This window comes from Nicotiana attenuata, chromosome 9 (assembly GCF_001879085.1).
Source record: "Nicotiana attenuata strain UT chromosome 9, NIATTr2, whole genome shotgun sequence".
NCBI lineage: Eukaryota > Viridiplantae > Streptophyta > Magnoliopsida > Solanales > Solanaceae > Nicotiana > Nicotiana attenuata.
The window spans coordinates 49,949,623-49,959,626 of NC_031997.1; the positions used below are offsets into that span (position 1 = coordinate 49,949,623).

At 36.4% G+C, this 10,004-nt stretch overlaps 1 protein-coding gene across 1 annotated transcript in view; it reads left to right on the plus strand.

Moving 5' to 3' along the window:
- LOC109232434 (folylpolyglutamate synthase) overlaps window positions 1–9,494 on the plus strand; it is an 11,901-nt gene extending 2,407 nt beyond the window's left edge. Inside the window, exons 4-16 of the mRNA XM_019398195.1 lie at window positions 917–1,026; window positions 1,650–1,710; window positions 2,248–2,331; window positions 3,674–3,730; window positions 3,892–3,952; window positions 4,409–4,455; window positions 4,601–4,678; window positions 5,899–6,057; window positions 6,510–6,839; window positions 6,979–7,057; window positions 7,526–7,681; window positions 8,178–8,368; window positions 8,862–9,494. Coding sequence (XP_019253740.1) covers window positions 917–1,026; window positions 1,650–1,710; window positions 2,248–2,331; window positions 3,674–3,730; window positions 3,892–3,952; window positions 4,409–4,455; window positions 4,601–4,678; window positions 5,899–6,057; window positions 6,510–6,839; window positions 6,979–7,057; window positions 7,526–7,681; window positions 8,178–8,368; window positions 8,862–8,921 — 1,473 coding nt within the window. The 3' untranslated portion in view covers window positions 8,922–9,494. The remainder of the gene's footprint in view (window positions 1–916; window positions 1,027–1,649; window positions 1,711–2,247; window positions 2,332–3,673; window positions 3,731–3,891; window positions 3,953–4,408; window positions 4,456–4,600; window positions 4,679–5,898; window positions 6,058–6,509; window positions 6,840–6,978; window positions 7,058–7,525; window positions 7,682–8,177; window positions 8,369–8,861) is intronic.

Genomic DNA, 10,004 nt, shown 5'->3' on the forward strand with positions numbered 1-10,004 from the left:
TAGTATTATAGTTTCTATTATACAAGAGTTGTGTATCCAGACCTACTACGTCCGACCCCCCCCCCCCCCCCACACACACACACAAACACCCAAACCAAAAACAAAAAAGAAAAGGAAGAAGAAGAAAAAAGGGGTAAAAAGCATGTGCTAGATTCTGTTCTAGCTTTTGGGATGTTAGGATTATCTTTTAATGGTTAATTGGCTAAGTTCTTCATCAAAAAAAATAGTTGGATAAGTTATTTTGCATGTGAATACATCTTTATGGTAACTCTGTTGGTTTCCGGGATTTCTACGATATTTACTTTTTCTGTGCACATGATGTGTATTGGACGAACGTTATGCATAGCTAAGTGAATTTGATACTGCTTCTTCAGTATTTTATTTTTGTCTTCTGATAAGAATTTGAACGGTGGGCTTTACTCAACTCAAAAAGTTAGTCCATGAGGACTCTAACCACCCTCTTCTCTACAGTCCACACGCCAAAAGCTGGATATGTGAAGCTTGAACGATATAACATAGGGGCCCAACATTGCCTGAACCTAGAACAGAGTTGGGTCTGACTGATTGTAAAGAAATAGACTTCGGGCTTAACTTAAATCTAAAGTTAATTCCTGAGTTGAGGATTGTCCATGACTGTATAAAGAGACTACAGTCTGTGACCTCAGGGCCTCAACCAATGTGGGGCTCTAACATTTTCTACTAATTGGCTGTAATTGTCCAGCATCTAAGATTCACTTGTAGCTCAGAACAAATGCAGAATGGAAAAGCTTTTCTAAAGAAGTTATGACTTTTGGTGTTCTTTTAATTGGATAATTAATCCCATGTCTTATTTGATTCAATAATTGATATTTCCAAAGAGCAGGAATTCTCTAGTGTCATTCCTTTACTGTCTCTTCATTTCCGTAATTCGTTTCAGGGTTCAACATGTGCCTTCTGTGAAGCAGTTTTACGGGAGTGCGGTTTCAAAACAGGACTTTTTACTTCCCCTCATTTGATCGATGTTAGAGAAAGATATCGCCTTGATGGGTATGCATTCTTGTTACTTTGTTTTCCCTACTTTTGTACATTAGAGCATCTTCAGTGTTCGTGCTACATCGGGGGGTGGGGTGGGGGGTGGGGGAGGAGGGGATTCTGTGTATTGAAAAGTTGGATGAGAAGAAAAGATATGGAAGAAAACTTAATGATGGAAGCGAGTTTGTTCACTTGAAAATGGGATTTTTTTTCGGAGGAATCTGGTGTTGCACTGTGTATCCGGGAGGATTTCAGTGTTTTCCTTTTCAATGACTTCGATACTTTCTCGCCAACCATGTAGATGACGTTAGGTAACCGATCTAATTTTCCACTCTCATTTCACTTTTCAGAAAGGAGTAAAAAGCCAATGTTTTGCATGTTCCTATCCCTAGTTTTCCTTTCATCCTACTAACTGAGCCCAATGAGGTTTTTGTAGAACAGAATCAACAGATAGGGAATAACTTAATGCCCTGTTGATTTTAACGTGCTTCTTAGTATATCTTGAAGCACACAAGGGGTCCCTACTCAAATTTCAAGTTGAGCTTCATTGCTTTTAATAGGTTTTCTTTATGTGATTGATGCCTTTCCTTTATTTGATTGTAGTTAAATTACTGACGAAGATTCTCATTCTTGCTTAGGATGGACATATGCCAGGAAAAATTTCTGCAATACTTTTGGGGTTGTTGGAATCAGCTCAAGGTGTTCTTTCATTTCGGTTCTGTGCTGGATGACACGATGCCCCTATCTAATTATGCTAGTGGATTTTCCGACTTACCTTGACTACATCTCAGTTGGTTCTCTTTTACACATTCATGTAGTCTTAAGTAATTTTTCTGGTTTAAAATGAAGTTTTTTTTTAATTTATGATTCAGCCTTGCAGTGGGATTACACTAGTTACAGCAAACTTGAACTGATCATGTTACTACTGGAGATATCTAAATCTTTTAAACTTTACTGGTTCACTTTTTAGTTGGAATCCTTCATTTGCTATCACTGATCAGACATCTCTCGACTTCATCGTTCTTTGATATATACTGTCTGACATAAGCATACATAATTTACTTTAAGCTCATGATAGCAAATTCTTTTTAGTTTGTTTTAATGGTTTGTATTGGATGAGAGTAAAATATGATTTGGCACATCATCTGAAACTTTTTACTGTTAGTTGAAGTAATCTGCATTTAGTAAAATCTATGATGGTGGATTTTTACTGATTCCAGAAAAGTTAATTTGCAGGCAAACATCTCTGAAGACTTACCTATGCCTCCTCTCTTCCAGTTCCTTACTGTGTTGGCTTTTAAAATTTTTGTGAGCGAGAAGGTAGAGATCTATTCCTTCTATTTTGCTTGATCTGGATATGCCGCACTGCGTGATTTGAAGTTTCATAGCTGTGGTTTGATTTGGATTCTGCTGTTATCTTCTCTTTTTTAAGATGTGCTTGGAAGTTGTCTACTGTTCGAGTCTGGTGGCATTACCATATTCTCATACTGATTGGAAAACCAGCCCTCCAAAAGTCATAGCCATAGGAAAGCCAACCCTTTCAACCCCCCCCCCCCCCCCCCCCCCCCAAAAAAAACCGGCCATAGAAACCAGTTCTTGGAACAAAATTACTGAAATAATAAGACTAAGTTATCCACTGACCTTGACTTTCGGATTGGATATAGTTCCTCAGAAATCTTGACTTTGACAAGGCATTGTATCCTCATCATGTAATGATTACCCTTGCACTGATTAGTGATTACTGTGCTATTTAGAATATACAATTCCTTTTTAAATTTTTCGATGATTTTCATAAGCCTTCGTGATAGTGTTAGGGATGACCAAAGTATAAGTTTATATCACAAGTACTTCAAGCTTTGAAATGCTATGGGATTAATCATACAATTGTTTCAATATCTTCAAATTTCTATCTAATTTCATTAGCAAACAGGTTACATACAGGTCTTGGTTCTGTTTGGGACCAAATTGTGCCATTTCTGGCACTTTGTAAATCGAATATGTATTATGATTTTTCTATTACCTCTGTGGTGTTAAAGAACTATTGAATTAAAACTTATAAAAAAACTGAATAAACTTTTCTTTTTATTGATAAATAATGCTAAATGCTAATGAAGGGGAGAAGGCTGGTAGTATCAACAAAATGCTCCATTAATAGCTGAATCTTTTCTCCGGGTAGGGTAGGCTTGGAGTCCAAAGTCCTATTCTTCCCAACCAAATAAATTAGGCTTTACTATGGCAGTTGTCACTGTATGGCCGGGAGGTCACATGTTCAAGCCATCGAAGTAGCCTCTCGCAAAAATGCAAGATAAGACTGCTTACAATAAACCCAATGTGTTCCGGTCCTTACGAGGAGCCCGTGAATAACGGGAGTTTAGTGGACCAGGCTACCCGTTATTGATGAGTAGTGCCATGGAATTAATTTATATCTAAAAGTCTTAAGCAGGAGAAGAAAGGATTACTCTTTCTTTGATAGGTAAAGAAAACATTCATTAACAAATGTGAGAAAAACTATTGAGTGATTTACTTCTTTTTTGAGTCAGATAGTTGATAACTTTATTCTCAGTTGCATCTCAAAGTCTGTAGCCTATGTTTGGTTTTCCCAACAAGAGCAAAACAAGTGAACCTCAACAATTATGTAACAAGACTTACTATACCTTCACAGGTTGATGTTGCCATCATTGAAGTTGGCCTTGGAGGAAAGTTGGATTCTACGAATGTGGTAATGCATCTTATCGTGTATTGATCATGTTGCTCCTACATATAAAATATGCAAGGTAGCATAGACGTTGGAGAAATCTTTTCTGCTCTTTTGTTGGGAAATAATATATTGAGCCTTGGCATTGAATGACCGTGGAATTACTTGATGAAACAATTTTGCAGATTAAGGAACCTGTTGTCTGTGGTATTACTTCTCTGGGTATGGATCACATGGAAACTTTAGGTGCGTTTGTTGCTTTCTATGCAAAGATTTTGTGAGAAATAAGAAAACAAAGACCTGATAAATAAAATAAAGAAGAAATAAGAAAACAAGGAGAAGAGGTTGACACACTTCTATTTTCTTAAATTATATCTTCAACATATGTCTTGAGCATGAATCACTTTTTAGTACCATTCTACATTCCACATAGCTTGTATTCTTGAGAGACTAATATTATCATCAAGTATAACTACTTAACTATCTAAACTCTTTAGACGTATCTACAAACGATGTTTTATTCAAACAAATTCATATGGCACATTCTTTAATTTGGCGGGAGACGGATGCTCCATTAGCTCTTCAATTTGCATCAAGTGTCAAAAAAATTCTTCTTTTTGATGCAAGAACAAAAATCTTATCCGGATGGCTACTAGAAAACCTTTTGATATGACTTGTTTGTCTGCCAACTATGATGTGTAGGAGATACACTAGGCCAGATTGCTTCTCACAAGGCCGGAATTCTTAAGGTACTTAGTTTTGTGCAATTTCGTAAGTGTATGATAGTTTTTTCTTATAGTGGATTGTTTATCGCAAAGTTCCTGCCCATATCTTGAGCCGCAGTTATATTATGAAGTATTTTTCTGAATTGGATTGGTGTTCCTGCTCGTGAAGCCTCAAGTTCCTGCATTCAGTGTGCTGCAACTTTCTGACGCAATGGAAGTTCTTCAAGAAAGGGCCAAAGAGTTGAAGGTAATCTACTGTAACATCACCTCTTGGATTCATAAGACTAGTGACTAATGTTTATTTACCTATAAAATCATGTGCCTGGGATCGCACCCTTTTTGGCGAAACTCAAATAAATTACTTACACATACAGGCAGTTTTTCTTAATGCTATATTTTCTTTACCCATAATCCTGTAATTTGAACTGGTCTAAAATATTCCATGGACAGAAGAATCATGATCTGAAAAAGTGACTATAAGTAGAAGTCTGACTTTAAAAAAGCAATTTAAGCATTTAATTTGCATTTGTTTCAAAGTTATAGTTATGTACACCTATGCCTCCATAACTTGCATCTTGCTTAAGTGGCTTCAATTTTGGATTTGGGTGGAGCTTGAGCACATAAGTATTTGAATTAGGAGTTACAGTGGTGTAGAACTTTAAAATCTTGTAGTTGCTATCTTATCTTCTTTTAAGCATAATTTCAACAAATTGTGAAATAAAGGATCAAATCGCCAATCCAATAGGTGACTATTCTTAAATGTATTTTTCAAATGATCGTTCTTCTTTTTTCATCCAAATGATAATTATTATTTTCTGAAAAGATTGTAAAACGACTGTAGCAATAGATTTCTGGCGAAAAAGGTATTACTCCACGAAAAAACTCTATGAAATTACTGGACCAGATGATATAACATTTGTATTCCATGGCAAGAAGTTTCATTAGTGTTTCTATAGGCACCAGAATTTTGGTTTCCTTGCATGTAGACATACTCTACATGGGTATACAAATCAAAATTAGATGTAGAAAACAGACACATATACTCTCAGTAATGATCTTCAAAAGATATTAGTTTGTTGGCCATCATCAAGTAACTACGTTGCATGTGAGTATACTTTAATTATTCACTACTATCCTCTCTGTTTGGATTGGATGCAATATTATATGTATCCGATGGCAAGCAAGTTTCACTTACCTTGAGAGTGTTTCTATTGGTGCCAAAGTTTCATTTTCATGCACATAAATATGCTCTGCATGGGCAAACAAATCAAAACTAGATGCAGAAAACAGTCATATAGTCCCTGGAAAGATGTGGATAAGCTATTAGTTTATCGACCATCATCATGTAACTCATTTTATGTAGTTATACCCAAAATTCTGACTACTATCTTTTCTTTCCATGCAAGCACCACTAACTACGGTGTGTGTACTGAGAAATTTCTGACTATTATCTATCTGTCCATGCAGGTTTCGCTGCAAGTTGTCCCACCACTAACCTTGGAAAAGTTAAATGGAACAAGGCTAAGCTTGTCTGGTGATCACCAACTCACTAATGCTGCCCTTGCTGTATCCCTTTGTAAAAGTTGGCTTAGAAGTACAGGAAACTGGAAAAGGCTGTTTGAAGATGTTGGTACTCTCTTTATTCTTTCCTCTTGTATTAGTCTGTGCATATGGTAATCACTTTTAAATGTCTCAACGGATATTAATGTTCATGATTTCTTTCCAGTCAGGTGTTAATATTACGTAAAGCCTGTCATGTTGAATTTTATTTGTTTATGATAAACTTAACCTTCATTTTGATTATGAAAAATGTGGTTTTTTGATCTATATTGCAGTCTAGAAATTACGGGTATTTATGCCCTTCATTAATGAAATTTTATTACCTTATCAAAAAAAAGTGTTACTGTATCTCATCTTGATATGCAATGGAAGGGGATTTCTTTTTTTTGGAGATGGTAACATATGGAAGAGGATTTCATTATTCAATGTGGCTTAAGAAGAGTGATCCACACTTCTTTTACTCTTATGTTCTTTGGCTCTATTATCACACTGCTCGACCTTTTCTTGGCATCAAACAGGCATATGAGAAAGATGGTCTACCAGAGGAATTCCTGAAGGGTCTTTCAGCTGCACGTCTTTCTGGCAGGGGTCAGATTGTTGCTGACCCTCTGATCAACGCATCTGGAGGAAATAAAAGGTTGTCAGGAGATCTTACCTTCTACCTAGATGGAGCTCATAGTCCTGAGAGCATGGATGCTTGTGCGAGATGGTTTTCTGCTTCTGTGGTAGAAAGAAAAGACATGTCACTTTCATCAGTTACTTCAAAAGACAATAAAATGGAGAGAGCCCGGACAAACGGTTACATCAAACCTTGTAATAACAAGGATCCGGACGAAATACCAAAGCGGGTAAAAGAGCTCTCATATTGATACATGATATTCAGTTCATTTGCATTTGATAAATCTTTATGTTATGTGTTTTTCTTCCTCTGCTTCTTGTCTTTGTGGTGTGACATGCTTTATGAATAAGATGGTTTCTCTACTGCAGATTTTGTTATTCAACTGTATGGATGCAAGAGATCCTCAAATTCTTCTTCCTAAGCTTGTCAATACCTGTGCATCATCAGGTAGTAAACAAGATAATCATGCAGCAATCTGTTGTTGTCAACTTGTCATTGATGTTTATCTCTGCAGACTGGGAATTGCATCCATATGGATTCTTTGAGACTAAGAAAAGATGGCACAACTGACTACCATAAATGCTCCTCCTATGTTACACTTACTCTTTATACCATGAACCAAACCTTTGTTCATCGCACACCATAAACAAGTTAAATGATTGATTGGTCGCTCAAAGTTAATTTCTTCGATAGAATCTAAGTTCACAGTAACACTATATTGACTTGCTTGATGTTTACCATCATATGGTGGAATTATGTATAGTTATAGAATGTGCCCGGACACCTTGTCCGTCTAGTTCAAGGAAAATCACAGAAAATCCTTTGTTGTCTCATTTAAATCTCTTTCTCTTGTTAAATGAAAGGAGGTTTTATTGAAAAGTGATAATTGGGCAATATGAATGTTTTCTTCTGCAGGTATTTACTTCTCAAAAGCTATTTTTGTGCCAAGCATTTCGGCATATACCAAGGTTACTTCTGCTACCTCTGCTATTCCCTCATATATCCCTGGAAAGGATTTGTCGTGGCAGTTTAACCTTCAGAGAATTTGGGAGAAAATCATTCATGGCAAAGGTAACTTCTGCCTGTTCCTTGGTAACTGGCTTCTCTTACTTTTTTTCTCTTAAATCTTATGTAGCCTGCTTTTCTCTAGAGCAAGATTATCGTCCGTCTTGAATAGCTGACTAAAGCAGAGTGCATCTGAAACATATCCCTAAAAAGAAGACTCCGCTTAAGTTTGATAAAGAGACTTTTGATGTAACAGGTTCTGTTAATTTTGTTACTTCGATATTTTGGTTGTCTTCGCTCAAATAGGTTTCTAATCTGCAGTAGCTGTTGCCTAAGCAGTGTATAGTAGCCTTTGAAATTCGATAACGAGAGGCGTGAGAACTCCAATTTTAATCTTAGGGCATTGTCACTTAAGTAAGAAATATATGTTTGGAAGTGATCAACCTTTCCAACTTGACACCATGGTTTGTTTCTTGGTTTAGTATCCTCCTGAATGTTTAGCTTTCAAAGCTTTGCAGTGCTTATCCATATAGAACCTCATGTATCTTCCTGTCTAATGCAGATGTTCTTGATCAGAATCTCAAGATAAACGCCTCAGTAGGCGTACCACCCCATGAATTTCTTTATAAAGAGGCTTCTCGTTGTGGTCCAGAAGATGGATATTTTACTTGTAGTGCGGTTTTTCCTTCATTACCATTGACCATAAATTGGTTGAGGGATTGTGTTAGAGAAAACCCTTCCCTTAGACTTCAGGTACATAATACTGCTGGAATATCACATACATTATAACTGTTTCTGACATACATAATAAACCTACTTGCATTAGACTTCAGAGGTTTTCATATATCCTATTAATAGATGACATCATAATTTATTTGCAAGTGAAGATGCTAGAGTTACAAGTTTATAGAGATGAATGCTTTATCTCGATTTGCCTTGAGATAACTCGAAAAAATCGTCCTACAACTAGACCTATATGAAACATGACGAGTGACAACCAACTCGATCATAAATGTCACCTACGGCTCCTGATGGAAGATAATGTCATGGTTATGCCGGTTATTACTTACTCCACATGTTATTTTACTATGTACTTCCCATAGATGAAACCTAGGACATTGATTTTCCTGATGAGTATTTGTAGTGAAGATGATATTTCATCACAAATGCACACTTATTGGAGCTGGAACAATCAAATTTGTGACACCACCTTGATAGCTAAAGCATTATATACTTCTTATTCCAGGTTCTTGTCACTGGTTCATTGCATCTTGTTGGCGATGTATTGAAGCTGCTAAGGAGGTAATGTAAAATTTCCTTCCCCAAGTGGTTGGGGGGTAGTTGATGGAGACTGGAGAGTGTGATATCGTTGGAACATTTTTCAAAGTTTCTCATGCGACGCCAAGGTAGTTGATGGAGAGTTCGATATCCTTGGAACGTTTTTGAGAGTTTCTCATGCGACGCAATCCAATATTCTTTTCCTTGAAACTGAATTTTGTGCCATTGTGTTGTCATCATTATAGTTTTATTTCCATGTTCATTAATTTATGCAGACAATGTTTTATCTTTAAATTGGGAGATTGGGCAGCCTGGTGCACTAAGCTTCCGCTATGCACGGAGTCCGGGGAAGGGCCTGACCATAAGGGTCTATTGTACGCAGTCTTACCTTACATTTCTGCAAGAGGTTGTTTCCGCGGCTCGAACCCGTTACCTCCTTTGAAATCCTTCTATCCATGAAGCTGCTATTTTCTAGTTCTAAATGGTATTGTTAGAGTATAAGATGACTTACTATGTTATAGCATGTTTGATGGAGAACATTACAAATCTCTACTCACTTTTTCTTTTATATATAACGATAGTGTTTGGGTCATCTTGCGCATATCTCGATTACTTAATCTTGTATCTGTTATATTCCACCAGCGTTGGTGTCGGATAATTCTATCCATCAAAATTTAGACAGAATGGGAAGAAATCATTTGGAGCTTTTTGAACTTAGGCAAGTGTTCTTCTGTATTTTCATGACAAGATAGAGGCAAGAGAAAAAAGGAAAAAGACTACGAGGACATGACTGGAAGTTACTATTCTTAGCGAATATTCACTATAAATATCTAAGTTCTAGTATGAGAAAAATATATTGACTTCTGAACTTAAGAAAGTAAGATTGAACAAGAAATATCCATCGACTGAGGGTGGCATTTGTTTCAAAAACATGTGAAAATTTTTGTGGACAATTTTTCATTTTTTGCAAAAGTAGATATTTTCCCTAGTGGCGTTTTCTCATTTTTCCACTTTGCAAACAGATAAATATAATTAAATCGTGCTAGAACCTTGTTAAAAAATATAGAGGTGTAAGATATATTGATTCTTTTTCTGAAAAAGAAAAAAATAT